Source organism: Chelonoidis abingdonii, chromosome 3 (assembly GCF_003597395.2).
Source record: "Chelonoidis abingdonii isolate Lonesome George chromosome 3, CheloAbing_2.0, whole genome shotgun sequence".
Classification (NCBI taxonomy): domain Eukaryota; kingdom Metazoa; phylum Chordata; order Testudines; family Testudinidae; genus Chelonoidis; species Chelonoidis abingdonii.
In genome coordinates this window covers 106,554,519-106,576,149 of record NC_133771.1, presented here as the reverse complement: position 1 = coordinate 106,576,149, position 21,631 = coordinate 106,554,519, and the positions used below count along the sequence as shown (strand labels likewise).

Here is a 21,631-nt window from a genome sequence, read left to right as displayed (position 1 = left end):
CATCACTACCACTGGGTACTGCACTCAGAGGCTAAAAGACTGACGCTACTTTGCTCTCTAGAATTTCTCTTAATAACTTGTTCATCACTCAAAAGAATTAATTGACACCATCTGTGTGTATTCAGTGCCCTAACTTTAGCTGACACAGCAGATAGCTTAAATCTCCCTTCATGTTCCTTCTCTGTTTTTATTTTTTTTTAAAAGGTACATTAACACAAGAGAGATCCTTTAAGCTAATGGCTAAAGAATGTGCCTTGAGCTCTGTGTGAATGCCTAATGGCTTCAACTGTTTGTTTAAAGGCAAAAACAATACTTCTGCAAGATGGCCCTCCCACTTCCCTGTGATAGGCTACCAAGAATAGCAACAGCCTGTGTCACTAGAAAGGGCAAAGCCTTCTGAAATAGAAACAAAGTTGTTCACAAATCAGTCTGTGCCATATACTCTGTAAGCTTCTGTATCACGCTGCCATGAGGAAAACAACCTGTGCGTTTGTTGGCAGCACGGGACGGACAATTGGCCTGTGAAGTGTTTCTACGCTGAAGTGTGGAATAGAGCTGTTAAACGGCAATGGTACCTGTGCAGAATGCGGAGGACCTCAACCAACAGTGCAGGAAAATGAGAACAGGAGAGAGTGATGATAACAGAGGCGACAGCAGCAGCAACGCCAACCTACACAAGCTTCCCTCTCAGACAGGTAATGTGGCACAGTTTGAATGCCAGCTGTGACTGAACGACAATAGGAGCAAATACATGTAACTAACATTCGGGTTTGGAGGAAAATAGCCTGGCAAAAGCCAGGAGAGTCTAAATTAACACTGTCCGTCTGTCCCCTAATTCCTCGCATTGCAAGAGAAGGAAAATGTGAGCAAAGAACGAAGTGTCACCTTTCCCTTTGAATGAGAGTGTTTGAAATACTTTCCCCTGAAGGCCTTGATCCTACAGATCACGGATGCACCCTCTAATGTGTAAATCCTTCTCTTTTTGCAAATTAGTCACCTGAAAGATCAAAAGAGCCATTGATGCCCACAATGTCTATTCTGTTGTGACCCATTAACACTAAGGACCAAATTCAACCCTCCCCTTGAAATCACTGGGGCTCATTGACTCCAATGGGAGTTGCAACTTCTTATGGCAGTTTGACTTTGGGTCTGCAGACTAGGAATCCAGTATAAAATTACTACTGAAAAAAATATTTGCAATCATAGAACAACTTTAATCCATCTGCGCTTTGCTGTTTTAACTGTCAGTTTCTCCCAGCCTCTGGTGTAACACATTTTGTACCCATAGAGATTCTTTTACTGAGATCAGAAGTAGGTGACACAAAATCATTACATTCTGTTTCCATGATTTAAAGCTGAGGCAGAAGAAAGAAAACATTGCTGTAAGCCAGAGAGGACTATGCCTGAGTTAATGTTCGCTTAGAAATAAATGATTTGAAGTGCACAAACTAACCCAATATGTTAAGATACTATTGGCACAAATAATATTGTTGGAGTGTAATAAAAAGTTATGGATGAGGCCAGCAATATCCACTGATATCTGGGATCACGGGGAAGCTAAGGTTAATGAACAAAAAGCCATTCAGTTTGCAGACACACTATTGAACTATTGTTTTTACAATCTGTACATTATTTATGCAACATAATCTTCAGGTTACAATGTACCCAGCACCCAGTACTTTCCAACACCTCAGTCTTGACTTTTGCACTAATGCAGCCACAAAGCGTGAACTGGGTTGGGTTTTCTTTTTGTTTTTGTTTTCTTTTTCAGTGACATAACAATTGTATAAATTTCAGTTTTAAAGTACTGTATTTTCAGCAAGATTTTTAGAAATTACTGTTAAAAGGCTGTAGAATTATGAATATATGAAATATATATTCCACCAGCTGGCCTGAAAATAATTTCCAGTTTAAAAGATCCATATCCTTCTGAACTGTTTTAACTTCCATGGGATAGTAAAACTTTTTTTCAGCCCTCTTGAATCCATTCTAACTGTCCAGCTCTCAGAAAGCGAGGAAAGAGATAACCAGGGGAGAATCAAAGAATACATTTTAGAAATCTCTAAAAATTTTCTTAAAATCAATTTTCCATACAAATGTTGCAGTTTTAAGGTTTGATATATCATAATTTAACCAATGCTACAAACAAATGCCTTGTCTCACTGGAGAGGGGGAATCCTATTGCGTCATATAGTCATATCTACGTGACAAACTCCTTTTATCATGCACTTTTGACTGCCTGACTTATTTTCCATTAACTTATTTTTGACAGAACTGCACCCAACTTTCCAAATCTCTGGATAGTTGCAAATAGCGAACACTTAAAAAAAAAAAACTTCCCAAAAGCTGTTTGCTTCTTTCCCAGAAATGTGGAATTTCTCACCCCAAATTACCCTTGAGGCAGTTTAGGAAGGTGAGGGATTGAAAAAACAACATCTATTTCCAGACACTATGAAAGTGGGCTGGATTTGTACCAGGGGTGCAGTGATGAAAGACTCCACATCCCATAACCAACATATCCTGTTTGGGGCAGCAATTTCCTTCTGTCTGCATTACTGTGCTACAAATAATAAATTATAACAACAAAATAATTTTATTTACAATTTTAAAAAAAAAATTGTGTCATTATGGAGACAGAGAAACTGAAGTATGCTTTGTGGAGTAATTAAAAAACGATTTAGAAACATTTGTACACAAAAGGAATCTCCATGCCTGAAATAATCGCAGATGTGAAGCTGCTGTGATGTGCTGGACAGGGTTCCGAAATGCCCATAGTCAGGAGCCTGTTACAAACTGGAGGGCAGATAAGGATGGTTTTACCTGCCTCTGATGGAATCACCCCCCCCCCCCCCCGAATGCTTATAAATCTTTCCTGCCAAAAATGACTTACCGGTGCATCTCATAATATACAATTACCTTTGAAATGGCTCAGATTTCACCAAATGACAGGTTAAAAAAATTATGGGGAAGGATGCACACCCCTCCATAACATCTTCATCCCCCATCTCCACCCCTAATTGTAATTTCAGTTACACATGCTGAACTCTAGGCTATACTGTTACTATCCTCAGTCTGCTTTTCAGGAAAAAAGCATAAACATTTTAGAAAATGCTCTTAAAGATAAGTGTGTTTGTCAGGCAGTGCTGCTTTCTTTGTTGGTTGTGAGAAAGCATTTTTGTTGAAATGGAAAAACAAATGAGTAGCTTTCTCAATCCTTTTTATTTTTAGTTACATACCCATTGGCCATGGGGTTTATCCAGAATTTTTTACGGAAGCCTCCCATTAAAATATATATATTAGCAGCACATAACAGTGAATTGCTATATATATTTTATGGTTCTCACAAAAACAAAAGAAATATATATATTTTTAAAAGAAGCCTTTTTTAAAGAGAATGTCTAAAACCTTCTCTGCCAGAAATATCACAAAAAGCCAGTATTTAAAAGGAGTGTTTGTAAAACTACTGAAAGTGCTAAAGCAAAAGTCACATTGAAGTCAATGAGAGTTTTGTTGGGGAAAGACTTGGAGCTTGTCTTCACATCCAGCACTACAGATGCGCAACTGTAGTGCAAGTGAAGATGCTACTATGCCAACAGAAGAGCTTCTCCCATCAGCATAGTTAATCCACCTCCATGAGAGATCATAGCTATGTCAATGGAAGAAGCTCTCCAGTCAACAGAGTACTTTCTACACCGGGAGTTAGGTCGGTATAACTACGTTGACACCCCTGAGCAATGTAGTTATACCGATATAACTCTGTAGTGTAGACCTGGCCTGAGTGGAAGCTGAGTAAAGCTCTCAGGATTTAACCCAATGAGAATTTTGCCCAAGTAAGGACTGCGTATGGTAAGGGACATTAAGATTTGGCCCAATAATAATAAAAACATGTATGGGTTTCAGCAGCAATGACTGCAGATTAAATGTGATTCACATAGATCTGCTGAGAGAGTTTACTGCTGAGATTGTAGAATGTTCTGTTTGCCCCTTTCATGCCAAAAGGTGCGATACATTCAAGGGCCAAATTTGAAAAGGCAGCACAATTCATTTCAAAAGGCTGCCAGGATTGACAGATGATAGGCTCATCTGCAGAACTGTTGTGGGTAGGGGTCACTGTCAGACAACAAACAGGAACTAGAGGCTTCCCTAAAAATTAAAAACCTGCTCTACTGGTGTAACTAGCTGTTCCCAAACCTGGTTGGGGGAAGAGAGAGGAGGTGAGAGTTGTAGATCAACAGTGTAACACAAGTTTCCGCAAATTTGTAAAACTGGGTAGGTCTGATAACATGATCCTTAGGCCCTATAGGAGGTTCTCAAACTTGTAGTGAAAAAACAAAGCTAACATTTAAAATTACCAGTACAATAACCATCCTGTTCTTATTAAACATTGGCATGCATCAGCGGTGCACAACCTTTGTGGCCTTGAGTCCCACACTGGCAACTTCCAAGCTGTCTGAGGGCCATACCACACTGGCATACTTTTTTTAATCAAAAATAATTTATTTTAAAATAACCATAATATTTATCCTGGGGGCACAAGTCTTATTTCTGCCCCACTGAATTCCTCCACCAGGTCATAACTGAAGAATCCCTCTCCCCCCACAGCACTACTAATGTATTAAAAGCAGAAGATCAAAGGTGGGAGAATGTTAGTTTCTGCAGTGAGGTTAACACCTGTATCACATATGTATACCATTAGCCAGATTTGTAGCAGGTGTAAATTGGGGTTGCTCAGTTGAAGCCAATGTATGTCCCCTGAAGATCTGGCCCAGAGTGTAACTACACAAATCAGTGCTTCCAATAAACCTATTGGTCTTGGATTGTAGGCATAAATGGAGAAAAAAGTATTGGGTATAGTGCAGAGGAGATCACAGCAATTGAAAATAAATACGGAGCTATCCATTACTTTCAGATGGGCTAGGTATCTTTCTACCATACATCACTCTCCAGCCACGTTGACTGAACTTCTCATCCAAACCTGCCCCAAAAGAATTAGTTGAAATAATCTGCACTATGTTGCAGAAGCCACTTTCCACTGGTACACGAGCTCTCTGCAACTAACTGGAAAATTAGCAGTCAATTTACTTGGCCTCTAATTGTGTGGTGGCCAACATCATGCTGAGAAAAAAAAAAGCTATGCTGAGTGGAAGAATTAACCCAACAACAATAAACTAGAATTATCTATCAAAGGCTAGGGTGCAAAGGCTTCACAACAAGCAGAATATGATCAGTTACATCTTTCTTGTAGTAATAAATAGTGGATCTCAGTTGTATAAAAAACAGTTTATTTTAAAGTGGAGATACAATGGCATATGTTCTCCATTTTGTCTATTCTATCACCATCTGGTTTTTATTCCCAATGGTGCAGCCATCAGAAACTATGTGAAACAGGGGAGGTGCTAGCCCATTGGGGGCCCTAATCAGGAATATTTTTAGGGACCTCCTCCCACACAACATATACTAATAATTAATAGGGAGCCCTTTTGGGCTGCTCGGGGCTCTAAGCAGTTGCTTAGTCTGCTTATGCCTAGTGCTGGTTCTGATGTGAAATATCTGATCTTTTTGTTACAAAGAACCCAAGGATTAATGATGAGTGAATCTCAAAGTGTTCAGAGGTTTGCACCCCAAAATTTGGTTTATCTGAAATATCCAATCCAATCTGTCTATCTGGAGCAGCAAAACTGAGTTTGAAATCTTAGTGTGGTTCTCTGTGGATAAGTGTCCACATCATAAAGGAACATCCCCAGAATCAGCAACCTTTGCATTCTCAGCAAGGCCAAAGATTTAATGGGAGTCCAAGATAACTATATTCTCACATGTAGGGGTGGTCCCTCCAAGGTGGGACTGAAGCACTTTGGTTAGGAAGCATGTACTATTCTTGTCAAGTATCAGATGGGTAGCCGTGTTAGTCTGGATCTGTAAAAGCAGCAGAGAATCCTGTGGCACATTATAGACTAACAGACGTTTTGGAGCATGAGCTTTCGTGGGTGAATACCCACTTCGTCGGTTGCATCTGACGAAGTGGGTATTCACCCACGAAAGCTCATGCTCCAAAACGTCTGTTAGTCTATAAGGTGCCACAGGATTCTCTGCTGCTTGTACTATTCTTGTCTATAATATACCAACTGTGTGGATAAGAGTTCTAGGGCTGTCAGTCTGATGCCTTTCATGGCGACTAAATTCAACTTAGGAAAAATGTTGGCAATTTAAAAGTAAAAAATGCTTTCTTGGCAAAAGCCTCTTTATTGGATATCTGTTCCATTGTCACTGTTGGGAAGGCTTACTTATTTAGGGTCTGATCTAAAAGCCAGTGAAGTCAAATGAGAGCTGGACAAATTTATGAGTGTGATTGTCCGATGGGGTTGCTTGTGGTGGTAGGGGACAGGGCTCAACAGCCCTGGGGATGGCCCACTTCTTGTTTACATCTTACATTTCTACAAGTTAATGTGTCAGGGCTTCAGCTGACCACTTGCAGGGGTCAGGATTGGAAGGGATTTCCCTCAGCACCAGTTTATTTTTATCTTCTTCTGGAACATCAGGGATGGCCATGGCTGGAGATGGAACACTGGACAGAGAGCACCAGGGCTCTGAGGTGGTGCCAGGTATTATCTCTCTCAAGCGCTTGGCTGGTTAGTTTTTGCTCACATGCTCAGGGTCTAACTGATTACCATATGTGGAGTCAGCAGGTGGCAGTGACCTTGGGTTTTTTTCCTTCTCCTGCACTGTGTGGGTGTGGGTCAGTGGCCAGTATTATCTGTGTATATCTCACTTACTCATTACCCAGGCACTGGTGCACCTTGGTCCCTCCTATTCTCTGGCTGTGGCACATAATAATCTAGTCTCCTGTGGGCCATAATACTTTGGTCTAATTTCAGGGCTTGTCTTCATGTACAGCACTACAGCAGCACAGCTGCACCACTGTAGCACTTTAGCAAAGATGCTGCTACACCAACAGAAGTGCATCTTCTATCGGCATCATGAATTCACCTCCCTGAGGGGCGGTAGCTATGTTAACAGGAGAAGCTTCCCCACCAACACAGCACTGTCTACATGGGGGTTAAGTCACTCAGGGGTGTGAATTTTTCACATCCCTGAGCAACGTAGTTATACCAGTATACATCTGTGTAGACCTGGCCTCAGCTGTTGGGCTTAATATGCAGGTGCTGGGTAATGTTGGTGGCCTGTGATATACAGGAGGTCAAACTAGATGATCTGGTGCTCCTACCTGGCATTAAACTCTGTTTTTGTGTTACTTCAATGGGTTTGCGATCAGGTGCTTAAGAGATACTAAAAATAAAGGGGAAAAACGAAGTGCATTCCATGATATATTTTTTCCTGCGTTCAGCAATGTCACTTGATATGACCAATGTTGTTGGGTTCTTCATTTGATCATATTGTTTTCCCCCAAACTGAGACCTTAGAACAAGATTTTGAGGACAGATTTATAAGATAACTTCATTATTGATGATTAGTGTAGCGGGGTGATGACTCACTCCAGCCCTGACAGGGTTGGAACCAGCCCTGCGAGAGGGCTGGCAGGCTGGGAGAACAGCCCAGGCTGAGTGGGGAAACAGCCACAGTTATGGCCATGCCCCAGACGGACTCAGCTGGCCCTGTAAAGGGACTGCTGGGCTGAAACAGTCTCACTCTCTCTCTGCCTTTAGAGGGAGAAGGGCCTGGCTGCTAGGGAGTGTACGCAGGTACCTAAGGTGGAGCAAGGCTGGGGGAAGGCAAGAGGAGCTGGGGAGCTCTGGCCTGGAAACCCCCCACGCTGCAGGCCTAGGGTGAGGTCAGCCGGGGTTGCAAAGGGGCAGCCCACAGATGGGCAGAGGCAGCAGGTCCAAACTCCTTTGCCTGTGATGAGTGGCTGATACACTGCAGTCTGCCCCAGGGAATGGGGTCTAAGTGATGACTGGCAGTAGCCAAGACTGAGGTGAGGTGGGGATAGTGGGTGGGGGTTCCCCTGCGGGGGAAGAGACCCAGATCGGTGGAGTACTGCCAGGGGCAGCACCCCAGTTAAAGGGGCACCTGGGTCCTGGGAGGGACATGGGGGCCACAGGACAGGCGGATCACCGGCCTGCAGAGTATGCTCTGGAGCTGGAATGAGCTAATTCCCGGAAGTCACCTGCAGGAGGCGCCGCAGCGGTGAGCCCGCACCTTTACAGTTAGAATGGTACAGAGCTCATTTTTGTTTTTCTTCTGTAATTCCAGGATGCGGAACGTTTACTTTTCTGTCATCTGCCGTTGCTGCCATCAGCGGATTCCTAATGGGTTATGAACTAGGACTCATCTCTGGGGCTCTTCTTCAGCTAAGCAGTATACTAGCGCTTTCTTGCAAACAACAGGAAGTAGTTGTAAGCTCCCTCCTCATTGGGGCCTTACTAGCCTCACTTACCGGTGGATTTCTAATAGACCGATTTGGAAGGAGAATTGCGATTATTATAGCATCTTGTTTACTTGTACTGGGAAGCCTGATCTTGATACTCAGTACATCATATGGCATACTTATTGCAGGACGGATTGCTATTGGTATTTCAATATCATTATCCTCAATTGCAACATGCGTATATATTGCTGAGATAGCCCCACAGCATAGAAGAGGCCTGCTTGTATCATTAAATGAACTTATGATTGTGACTGGCATTCTTTTTGCCTACATTGCAAATTATGTATTCGCCAGTGTTTCCCATGGCTGGAAGTATATGTTTGGCCTTGTGATACCAATAGGTGCCTTGCAAGCTATTGCCATGTATTTCCTTCCACCAAGTCCTCGGTTTCTTGTTATGAAAGGTAGTGATGAAGCTGCTAGCAAGGTACTGGGAAGGCTAAGGGCAACTTCAAATACTGCTGAAGAACTCACTGTGATCAAGTCTTCTTTGAAAGATGAACATCAGTACACTTTCTTGGACCTGTTTCGTTCAAAAGACAACATGAGAGCCCGAATGCTAATAGGCCTCACTCTAGTGTTTTTTGTGCAAACAACAGGGCAGCCTAACATTTTATTTTATGCATCCACTGTTTTGAAGTCAGTTGGGTTCCAGGGCAATGAAGCAGCTAGCTTGGCCTCAACTGGAGTTGGAGTGGTTAAAGTGGTTAGTACAATCCCAGCCACTGTTTTTGTGGATCAAGTTGGAAGCAAAACCTTTCTGTGTATTGGTTCTTCTATTATGGCAGTATCACTGGTCACCATGGGATTGGTGAATCTTAATATACACATGAATTTCACTAATATCTGTAGAAACCAGTTCCTGGAAGATTCCATTTTTCGTGGTCCAGGAAATGTGAGTGCCAGCAATGAAAGTCTCAAGGAGCAGTTTGCTAGTATGCCTTCCCAGGGCAGAACATCACTAACCATGCTGAGAAAATCTGAAATTGCTAAGGCAGAGGAGCAGAACAGCACAGCCTTGGCAGGAGGAAGGACCTCTGCAGCAAGCCAAACAGCATCCCACATAGTAATAGACACTGTGGAAGTTCCAGTTGCTCTGAAATGGCTCTCTTTGGCCAGCTTGCTTGTTTATGTTGCTGCTTTTTCCATAGGTCTTGGACCAAGTAAGTATTTCATATTTTTTATTCCTTTTAATGATTTATTTAAAAGTTAATTAATCACTGGTGTAAGATGCCCATGTTGACATCACTGGAAATTGAAGTTCTCAATCCACAGAACAAACATCACAATAAGCAGCAGTTGTGTTTCCACCATGCTGCTCTGCCAACAGATACTGATCCTGTTCTGGAGAAACCAACTCAAAGTGCGCGACAGAGCAATTCAGTCTCCATTGCCTAGCCAGTCTTGACCTCTCTGCTAAGATCGCCACTAGAGGCCCTAATGGTGATGAAGGCATGTTACCACTACAAAGTAGGTTGAGAACTTTTAAAATAAGGCTATAGAATATCCAACCAACAGTAATTTTCAGGGTGAAATCCTTGCCCCATTGAAGTCAATGGCAAAGCCAGGATTTCACTGTCAGTCACTGCCAACTGGTGTTAATTTGAATCAGCAACCTATAAGTGAAAATCTCTGTATGCCATTGACTGTGTCCAGAGCCATGTTTAATTCCCCACACTACCCCTTTTCTTTTCTTTTTTCTTACCATGTAAATCATACTATAAAAGCTATACTGTGACGGCTCATAAACCCAAGTTAAAAACATATCACTAGATGCTTCAAATGAGCATAGCATCCCCAACTCGACAGGAGCTACACCGATTGACTCCAGCTGAGGTTCTGTCTCTCTGAGCATGTAGCCACGCTGACCATGTAACCCAACCTAGTGCTAGGAAATGGAAAACATTTAATCCTACTGAGTAAACTCTCTTGGCCCCTACACTTCCTATCCTAAAAAGAATAAACAACAAAAAAATTAAGAATTGTTCAATCCATAAAATATCAATTTAAAGCAAAGTGAGCTTTTAGAAAAAACACCACTGCAGGGTCCTCGCTAATGACAGAAGACAACTTTCCCATTCCCAGTGACTAAAACTACTCTTTTCCTTCTTTTTCACAAACTCTTTTATATTATTTTACCCATCAGATTGATTTTTTTTAAACCAGATTGTAAAATGTGCATGCACAAAGCCCATTATTTATTAACAGACTTTGTGTGCCTGTGTGCCCTGACACAAAAATGGCTTGGAAACACAGTGTACTCCTTGCAGTTAATTATGATAAAGAGTTTACTATGAGCATAACAACTCTACTGTCATACTAAAGGAAAAAAGTGAAGACAAAACCCATCAATAGTTATTTATTTAGGATAAATAGCTCACTAGGATAGCTGCCTAAGATAAACATTCATTGCCAAGAGGGACCTAAGGGATAGCAGTTTGATAATTTTCAAAGTAGCGGCCGTGTTAGTCTGTGTCCACGAAAAGAACAGGAGTATTCGTGACACCTTAGAGGCTAACAAATTTATTTGAGCATAAGCTTTTGTGGGTTAAAACCCACTTCATCGGATGCTGTAGAAGGGTGGGACCGGCGCTCAACCTTCTCTGAGGGGCGGAGGGGAGCCACACCAGCTCGCCACACGCTGTCGGCCCGGTCCCTTGGCTTCCGGGTCGAGGCAACAACGCCGAGTCACTGGGGAGTTCGGGCCTTCCTCTGCAAGGCTGAACAGCAATGGTTGGGCTTCCCTGGGTTAATAGGCTTAGGCCCTCAGGCAGGGCCGAGCAGTAATAGTCTGGGTTCCCAGAGTTAATGAGCTCAGGCCCTCAGGCAGGGCTGAGCAGTAATCAGTGAGTTTCTAAGCTGGGCCCTGGAGCGGGGTGGGGCCCCAAGCAGTTCACGCTCAAGGCGGGGCAACAAACACAGCTACGAGTCAGGCCCCCGAGCAGGGGCTGAGCAACAAGGTAGCCAATACAAAAGGACTCCTCAGCCCAGGGGGGAGGGAGAGTCTGCCACCCTTGGAAGGGTGGCAGGGGGGACGCAGGCCCTCCCACTCCACTGGGTCCCAGCCCAGAGCCCTAGCAGCGGCAAGGATTCACTGCAGTCACTGGGGAATCCTGGCAGCAACACACTGACATTGGTTCGGGGTCCCCTGGAGCCAGACTAGGGTCATCTTCTCCCGGGCCACTTCCAATCTCCCCGTCACTGGGTACCTGCCATCTGCTGGCGCCATCCGGTGGGTCCCAGACCATGGGTTCCTCAGGATACCAAGCGTCGGGAAGTCCAAGCCACTCCTCTGGGTACCGGGCATTGGGAGGTCCAGGCAGCTCCTCTAGATGCCGGGCATGGGGAAGCTCAGGCCGCTCCTCTAGGTGCCGGGCGTCGGGGAGTTCAAGCAGCTTCTCCGGGTACCAAGCATGGGGTAGGTCAGGCCAGCACTCCTCCAGGTACCGAGCACGGGGTAGGGTGGGCCCGGCAGGAGCTTGGGCACCAGCGTCCTCTCCGGCAGCCTCCTCTCAACTGAGCGCCAGGGCTGGGCTTTTATACTTCCTGTCCTGCCCCTTGACTTCCAGGGGGCGGAGACAGGTGGTGGTGGCTCCGCTTCCTGCCACGCCCATTCTGGCTTGTCCCTCTCAGGCGCAGCGGGGAGCGAGGCCTCCTCACTAGAGATGCATGTTACTCCAGCATACTTTAGTACATTATAACCAGTCTGTGGGTTAGATTCTTCAGATGTAACAGAGAGCACAAACTAATCCTAGAATAGTAGGGAAGCATCACAATTTTAATTCCTTTTCCATTAACAAGTTTTCTTAAAACAAGGAATTAAAAGTCTCTTCAGATGACACAAAATGTGGACATCTATTTTATTGGAAGAGGCTACCTATTCTGGCATTGGGGATGCAATTGAGTGTGCTTTCCACGGACACTTGAGTTCTAGGGACTTTAAAATAGATACGTTTGAACAAGGGCACTTATGCAATGTACACTAGATATGAAATAAATGTGCTGGTGTATCTATACAGTGTAGTAACTCAATGTCCAAAGCTCAGCTAAAACTGATTAAGTACAGCAAAGAGTCCTGTGGCACCCTATAGACTAACAGACGATTTTGAGCATGAGCTTTCGTGGGTGAATACCCACTTTGTCAGATGCCCACTAAAGCTCATGCTCCAAAACATCTGTTAGTCTATAAGGTGCCACAGGACTCTGCTACTTTTACAGATCCAGACTAACACGGCTACTCCTCTGATACTTGATTAAATACAGAAAGCTCAGATTAACTGAATCAAGGAATTGCTGGAGTCTATAAATAATAGAGGGTTTTATATATTGTAATTATAAGTGCTGTGGCTGAAAGGCAGGATAAGGATTGAGTTTCATATGTAACTCCTGGCTTTTCTGCTTGCAGCTCAAACCCTTTAAAGATATTTCAAATGTGTACATTTCGTCTGTTAAATTCAATTTTCTTAGTGTTAGCTTTTTTAAAAAACCAGTCCCTCAGTTATATAAATTGGCCCATTTATAATGTTTGGATTTCTCATCCCCTCAACTTGTTACACTGTCTGCCAAATTGTTACTTTTAAACCACAACCCATATGGGAAAGGGAGGGACCTTGCCACAGAATAAGTTCCAGAACATTCTGACTGACAAAGCCAGACAATCTCCATGGGGCCCCCAGATGGTGCAGACAGTAGTGGAGGTTTCACTGCCTTTTCAATGAGTGCAGCATGCAACTTCCCTTCCATGTCTGGCTTATTCCGTTGGTTGATATGAAGGAGGGGAGCTGGGGCTGACCTCACTTGGCATCTGTATTCTCTCTTGAGTAATTAGCATCCCCAGGCAGATGGGATTGTGCCTAGCCTTGAAAGGGCCAGAAGGTTTCTTGCACCCACCACCTCACCCAGCGGGGCAAAGCTGAGCACAATAGCCGTCTGTTTAGAAAGTATGTGATATTTAGAGTATGTGTTCTTCAAATTCTTATGGAGAGTACATGTGAATCCATCAGGAACATGGCAGTACATACATTGGACATATTATTCCAATCCAGCTCTTTAATCTTCCTTTTTTCCTACTGTGCAAAGTATTTTGGCTCTAGTGTGAGGTCCAGTTACTGCCTAAGATTTCTCGGCAGCCATTTTTTGTTTTATATTTTATACTTCAATGGTTTCTTCTTTTTACCAAATCATCAGAAGCAATTACATTTTCTTATGAAATGATTCAATAAATATCACTGTCTGTTACCGTTTATGAAAGCATTCAGACACAACCATTATGAAAACAGATAGATTAAAGCCTTTTTGCATTATAAAAGAGTTGTAGACAAGAGAGCAGCTGTCTAGTCCAGTTTTAATTCCAATATATTGTACATTTATATAAACAAGCCCTTGTCCAAGATAAGAGGGGCAGCTTTATTTGTCTGTTTTGCATTAAGTTTGATGAAGTGCGATCCAGCTTCTCGCTTACGCTCGGTTTCAGACAATTATTAGGGTACATTACAAGCACAATAAATCAGTATTGCATCACACTGCAGGACAGCACACATTATCTTGCTGACAGTACTCACATAAGCACCATGAGCTCCTATTAACTAAGGTGCAGATGTTAGACATACTTGACACACCTTTGGTTTCTTTATCTTCTGTCATCAACATCTGGCATTTAAAAAAGGTCAAATGGGGAGGAGCCCCATTCATCAGGAAACAAAAATACTCACACAGCAGATAATTATCAATTCATAGTGAAAATGAAGCTGCAAAGGCAAAGTGAGTGAGGTGGAAACTTGTTTGATTTCAGTGAGTGTTTATAAAGACATATGGGCCCTCAGGACCTATGTTCAGGCAGAAGAACTTGCCGTACACATAGGACATGAGAAATTAGAGCCTACAGATGACACTATGCCTAAAACAGAACAGAAGGATGCTACGTAATGCTGTACGTAGATGGTTCACAGATAAATTGTCTACACTGAAAGCTGGATGCAATAGTGAAAATGTATTTAATATAGACTAGGAAACAAAACGTCTTCTATAGAGGGTATCTGCTCATGGTCACTAAAGGAAAGAAAATTAATTGGAATAATAGAAAAACAAGTCATAGCTATGATGTGATGACCATTTGGGGACAGAAACAAAAAGTTCTTTGTTGTAAATAAAAGTAAACTCCATTGGTCACCATTAAGTTGTAAGATCAAGGCAATGGAAATTCCTGATGATGAGACTATTTTCCTAAGTGAGACCCGTGAATTTGAGTGTGATAATCCTGTTAGAATCAGAGAATATTAGGGTCGGAAGAGGCCTCAGGAGGTCATCTAGTTGAATCCCCTGCTCAGAGCAGGACCAACGCCAACTAAATCATCCCAGCCAGGGCTTTGTTTTTTCTAAAACAAAAAACATGCAACACCAACCTGGTGTTTTCCATGCAAACAACAAGGCCAGTTTCAGACCTGATATAAGTGTGTACAGTTCCGCACTAACAGCAATGGAATGGCACCCGTTTACAAAGGATCAGATTCTTTGTCCCAATCTGCTCCCTTTGTGCCTCTTAGGACTGAAGCTCACACTGCGCAAAGAGAATGGAAAACTCCAGTAAATCCTCTGCTGGGGATATTCACCGTATCTGGAATTCACAAAGAAACAAACAGAAGTCTTGTGTGTTCCACCTCACATCCTCTGGCCCAGGGGTTGTCTCAGGCTTCAAGAGAGTGAGACAGTAGCCATAGCATGAAGTGCAGTTATAGCCAACTGGTGTATGATCTGTAGAGGCCCGTACCTTACTGGCCTAAGTTAGAGCAGCCTTCAGCCAGCTCAGACCTGCAGCAGGGCCAAGGGCAGGGCAGATTATCAGGCAGCCATAACCAGTTCCTCATGGCCTCTCATTAAGACGGACAGAGCACAGAATGTATGGCAAGGTCTGAATTTATTCCAACAAGTGAAATTAAACCCACAGACATAGTTTCAGTTCACAGTTTGAACAGAGCTGATAGAGTTTGGTGCAATGGCAAAGCTAACACAGATAAGGGGAATTCTGTATGCGATTCTGAAATTGCGGGGAAAAGTAATTGTCCAGATGAGTGTACACATTTCCCAGAGCTTGTAAAGCTGTGAAACCGACAACACTGACTTCTGTTATAGAAACACCAGATGCAGATCACGTCTCCCAAAAGGTGGAGGGACATTTTCTGCTGTTTAGGAACATCATATGGCACTTATTCTATGGCGAGGAATGCTTTTATTGAAGGGGAGCATGAATAATTTTCTGCAGTTTGGTTTTATATATATATATCTATGTGTTTATATATATGTGTGTAATTCCCCCCCCCCCCCCGCATGGTCTCTAAATACTTTCACAAAATGACTCCTCTTTCTAATGTAAAATCTTAACCTGTTCTCTTTACAGTTGTAGAGGCTTTTAGGCAGTTGAACAATACACTTGAGGCCTAATCCTCTGCTGGTATAAATTCGCTTCCTTGACTTCAATGGAGATGCACTAATTTACACCAGCTGAGAACTTGGTCCTTCATTCCCAAATATCATCCTCAATAAAATCTCACCTCTGGCTCTGTCCCTACATACACGACGGAGGCCTGATCTTGCACACACTGACTATGATGAGTACTGCTGACTACCTTGATTATTCCCACTGAAGATCTATTACAAAGTAGGCATTTGCAGGATCAGGCCCTATATTTGTTATCATTAGTTAGATAGTGTGATTTAATATCTGGGAATCTTATCCTGAGAGTGAAATTGAACGTCCTTTACAGGGCTTCAGAGGAAAATTAATTTCCCTGTAAGCAGCTTTATAAAATTAGAAAGGCAAAGCCAACTTTAAGTTTTTGTTCTCAGGGGTGTGTTTTTTTAAATTAATAAGCCTAACGTTCACAAGTTGACATTTTCACCAAGAAATAAATGGACATTCTGGTAACCTCAGCCATTCATTATTCAGCACTGGGAGAATAGAACAGAATTACATATCAATTTTTCAGTTCATCACTTTCTCCCCTTAACTTCTAGAGTCAGAAGATGTTGTATAGCTAAGCAAATGGGACCTAATCATGTCTCTGTGTCTGTGGAGAGGTCATGGCAATGCAATCACTGCACCAGGGGGAAGGGCAGTGTTGAGCTCAATTTCACAGTGGCCTTTGCATCCCACCATGCAGAAAGTGTTTGTTAGTGTGGTATAAGGGGATGGGGAGGGCCTAGGCAGTTACTTGGACCCTCCCCCTTTCTGTCCCCACCCCGTCATGGAAGAAGTGTGGAGAGGTCCAGTGCAGCCTCAGTGTTGCAGTAGCTATCATGGAGCAACACCGCAGCTGCTCTGTAGGGAGAGAGAATTCCTATACTCACTCCCATCCATCTCCCGGGCACCCAACCTAGCTACTGTGGCTTGGCAATGGGCCCAGTAAGATAAAAATGATTCTATTTGGACTCCATTAGGTGGCCTTCGAATTAGTTTGCATTGAATAAAAGATTTTTGTTCACTAATGTCGTCACTGCAAAGCTAACTAGGTGGTCAGCACCAGGGTTACTTTTGCTCAGGTCTGAGCAGCCATACTGCAAAGCCATACCCGAGTTACTGAGGGTTCATCTATACTTCGAGCTGGGCCATAATTTGCAGCTTGAGGAGACATGCCTGAGCTAGCTCTCATGAGCGAGCATGCTACAATTAGAAGCACAGTCAGACTGCCATAAGGGATGAGAGGGTCTCACTGCTCCATACCTGTCCTAGATGCTAGCTACACACGTGGGTAGTTCTCCCCTCCCTCTGCTGCTAGCCAAGTATCTACTTAGCATTTTGGATGGCTGTGTACTGGGAGTGGCTATCCCTTCCCGCTGCCACAGCTACACTTATATTGTTACTGTGCTCTCTTGATCAGAGCTAGTGTGACCTGCCTCCTCAAACTGGAAAATACAGCTTCCAGCTGGAATGTGGACATACTCCATCTTCTCACACTGGTGCTGCATTCACCTGTGTGTGTTGCTAGGACTTCTGGGGGTATATCTCATGGTCCTTTATTCTGCAGTAAGCTGAGCCACTCTCTGTTTCTATCCCAGTGAATAGTAGGACAATTTGTCTGTCCTTCTGGGCAGACAGAGGGAACTGTGGAAAAGCAGTGAAGGATTAATAGCACTCCAGTGATTTAGCCCACATCCATGGCACAAAGGGAAGGAGGTTTACTGGTCTGAGTGTGAGAACCACTTGAGTTTTAGCCTATATCTCAGGAGAGGCCAGTAGCCTAGGTGTAAAGCACCACTACACTCTGATGAGAGGGTTTATGCATGGATGGGAGCCACATTAGGGGCAACCCAGTGAGAGCCTAAGTTAACTCTCCGATGAAGACATACTCTATGTAGGACCAATCTTTACTAGAGGCCTGTGAAACTTCTAATAATGAAATCTAACTAAAGCAAGATGAAACATGGCTAGCTTCAGGTTTTGCTGCAAACCCAAATTTGGGCCAGTTTTGCCAAACTCACCAAGAATGTGTTGAAATTCAGATGAGATGGAAGCCAAATTCTGAGTGAAACCAAGATAATTTGTGCTTAACCTGGAAACATCAGTTTTGGATGAGTTTTGCTGGGAGTTTCTAAGTTAATGTAAATCCAAAGACTTAAGGCAAGACGCAGGAGGCAGTGTGTGCGTATGTGGAAATCTAGTCAAAGCAGTGAAATATTTAACCATTGGAGGAAATGAAGGGAACAAATCCCCATCCAGCTTTTTACTATTTTGTAGTAGTCCTCTTCAATGGGGACACAGATCTCATGTGTTTTCATGTGGTTTAGAATAATTAACTTCCAAAAATCCCAAGTATCTGTCTATACTGACATGCCCTTGCAAACCAAAACCATCCTCCTTGCAGTAATTCCACTGAAGTTATTGGTATTAAATCAGGGATGATATTGGCCCACTGCATTTTGCACATCTGTAATCATTAGATGGACTTGTTACATGGTTTGAAGATGCTAAGTGTCTTGTTTTGTACATTTCTTTGGCATGTTCCCTTCAAACACTTGGTGCAAATTTAAAACAGAACAAAATAGCCAGCTTCACTTCTGGCTTTGATCAACCCCACTGATGTGATGACAAGGGTGATACGCCATGCTCATATTTATGATCAAGCCACTATTTCCTTCCACATATTGCTGCAGAACCCAACTTTGGCCAAATTTTAAATGGGGACATCGCATCTCCTTCAAGACACTGGAAAATCTGGTAAAGAAAATAAGTGAGTGAGGATGCAGTGTTTCTTGCAACATCATTAGAACTGTGCAAAGTTGAAAAATGTTTGTTTGGATCAAATGAAATGTTCCATTTCATTTTTGCAAGGGGTGAATGCTTTTAAAAATAAAACAAGTAAAATTCAAAACAAGTCATTTTGAATAAAAAAAATTGAAACATTTTTAAAAATGTCAAAATAAATGTTTTGATTTTTTCAGGATTTTTTTCGTAACTGAAACAATTCTGCAAATTTGACTTTAATTTACAAAACGTTTCAGACAACCCAAATTTGCATTTTTCAGTTAAAAAGTTTCAGTCTTAAAATTTTGTCCATCTCTAAATATAACCCATTACTCTCAGCAGTTGTTTTAGTTGGACGTTATTCAGCTACAAAATAGTGCAAGCCACACGACCTTACAATAGATTGGAAGACCCTGGTAGAAGATGAGTGTTCTACAGCTCTCATCAATATCTCTGACACTAGACAAACATTTCAAGCTTTTATAAGACCTCAATTTACTGTATTTGTTTATAGTGCACAGAAATTTAATGTTAATCTTTCATACTACAGTGTTCCCTTGTACATTTGTTTGAAGTATTGTATTTATGAGTTTATAAGTTTTACAAACTCTTCATAATCTTGCCTTACAGTTCACACAAATAAAATGTCCAGCGTTTACATGACTTAAAATAAGCAAAGTGCTTAAAGTTAATCATGTGCTTAAGTGCTTTGCTGGATTGGAGCCAGAGAGCTCAAACCTGGAAAACATGTTTAATTAGTTTACAGGAGGGCTTCTCAAACTTCATTGCCCCGCGACCCCTTTCTGACAACAAAAATTACTAAATGACCCTAGGAGGAGAGACCAAAGCCTGAGCCTGCTCAAGCTCAAGCCCCGGTACCCTGGGGGCAGGGAAAAGCCCAAGGACTTCAGCCCCACGCAGGGGGCCTGTAACCTGAGCTCTGTCTTCCAGGGCTGAAGCCCTTGGGCTTCAGCTTCAGCCCTGGGCAGTGGGGCTCAGGCTTTGGCCCCAGACCCCAGCAAGTATAAGCCAGCCCGGGTAACCCCATTAAAATGGGGTCATGACCCACTTTGGGGTCCCAACCCACAGTTTGAGAACCACTGGTTTACAGTATAGAAACCCTCATACTCAAAAAAAATTTAAAAAAGGCATATTTTAGGGTTATTTTTCTTAGAAAACAACTGATTCATCTTTTTATTTGGAGGTTCATAGCATAGCCAGCATGTACAGCAGAGTCATTTGAGAGTTTGCTCTGCTCTGCTACACTGATGTTGTTTTGGATTTGATGAGATAGAACGTATCCAATTCATTGTTCATGTGCTATTCAAATAATCCCACATATAGTCTTCATTTCATGTCATGTCCATAGGCTGATAGGCTGCAGTGTAGTGAGAACGCATGCCAAAACACCAGAGAAAACACTTGCTCTGGATTGAAGATCATCCATCTGCCAGCATTCAGTTTGAATTTTCATAGAATACTTGATGCAAGTAAAGTGCCAGCTACTTTGAATTATCCTTAAGTAGTCTGAAGCTGAGAGCAGTGTGAGTTTTCAATGGAAGCACTTGTGCTTAAAGTTAGGCATGTGCTTAAGTACCTTGCATAAGCAAGGCTTCTGGTAGGTGCAAATCCAGTTCCATATTGCTATGCCAAAGCGCGCTACGTAGAAGCAGAACTCATATAGTTCCACTGTGCAAAGTGGCAGGTTGCATGTAGGGGAGCTGTGCAGGAGATGCACACAGGGGCTGAGAGGGGTAGGACCTGGTTAGCTAACACGTGTAAAGTGTTTTGACGAGGCAAAGCACTACATTTGTGCTGAACGTTATTTAGTAGTAGCAGTAGTAATGCCACTGACCCAAACTCACATCGAATGAATTTTTACAAATGCGTGCAGACCATCTCATTCAGATATATATTTTTGCAATAACAGTACATTCTAACATTTTATTTTTCTGTGACAGTGACATTTTCCTCTGCAAGGCATCACACAAATAAAAATATAGAACCTTTTATCTGCTATCAAAAGGCTGCTATTAATTACTGAATGTTTGAATGTAACATTTGCCCTTCATGTATTGTAGGTCAAATGTTACATTCAAATATGCAGTAAATAGTGATTATCGTAGTAAAGGTTTTACATTAATTTCACTTGACATTCACTGGAGCAAGTCTGTATGGGGTCATTCTGTGAAAAAGTTTTTAAGAAGTGTATCAAATTCAACACCGTCCAGTTTCCACACTTGGGAAGATGATTTTTCAGAACGTCCTTGATCTTTGCAGGCTTAGTACAAAAGCCCAGAGCAATTTTTATTCAACAGGACCCTAAGTACAAACACACTACTTGACTTCACCTGCAAAGATAAACACATCATATCAAGTATTGTAAGGTGACAAAGTGCTTGATGCCAAAAAAGTATTTTTTTTTAAAGTCACACGTTTATAGCTTATCCAAAGTAGAAAGTTCAAGGGGAGCATGTTTTTCAAGATTGCTTCCCAAAGACACATGACAGTAGCTCAAGCCTGTTGCTGCATTTTGCTGTATGAGGCCTCGATCCTGCAAACATGGGTGGGCTTAAATTTAAAGCATGAAGCCAGCACACTGAGTTGTCTGCAGGATTGGGGCTGTAGGCTCCAAAGTAACTGATTCATAAGGTTGGTCTGGATTTATAGCAGTGCAACTGTGAGAAAGATCTAACTCATTTGATGTGACTGTTTGGTATGGGGAATATATACATGGGCTTTTTTAAAAAAATTAAAAAGCACATGCAGTATTGCCCGTATCAGGCCCAAATCTACAAACTTTCCATGCACAGAACTTTGCCTTCTGTGGGATTTGTAGGATCAAACCTCAAAGGGAGATGCTCAGAAGACATTCAAGAACAGATATGCCCTGAACAACCTCACTTCATACGAAGGAAATGTCAAAAACTTTCATACTTTTTCCTATTAAAAGAATATACTTTCTGTTTGAAAGCATAAAGACTAGAATTGCCCCTGTTCCTGGGTCTCAA

At 42.5% G+C, this 21,631-nt stretch overlaps 1 protein-coding gene across 3 annotated transcripts in view; it reads left to right on the top strand.

Annotated features, from left to right (window-relative positions):
• Positions 1-428: 428 nt before the first annotated feature.
• SLC2A12 (solute carrier family 2 member 12) overlaps positions 429-21,631 on the top strand; it is a 37,627-nt gene continuing 16,424 nt past the window's right edge. For all 3 annotated transcript variants that reach the window (XM_032785188.1, XM_032785187.1, XM_032785186.1), the window contains exons 1-2: positions 429-695; positions 8,209-9,546. In XM_032785188.1, the coding sequence (XP_032641079.1) occupies positions 569-695; positions 8,209-9,546 (1,465 nt within the window). In that variant the 5' untranslated portion in view covers positions 429-568. The remainder of the gene's footprint in view (positions 696-8,208; positions 9,547-21,631) is intronic.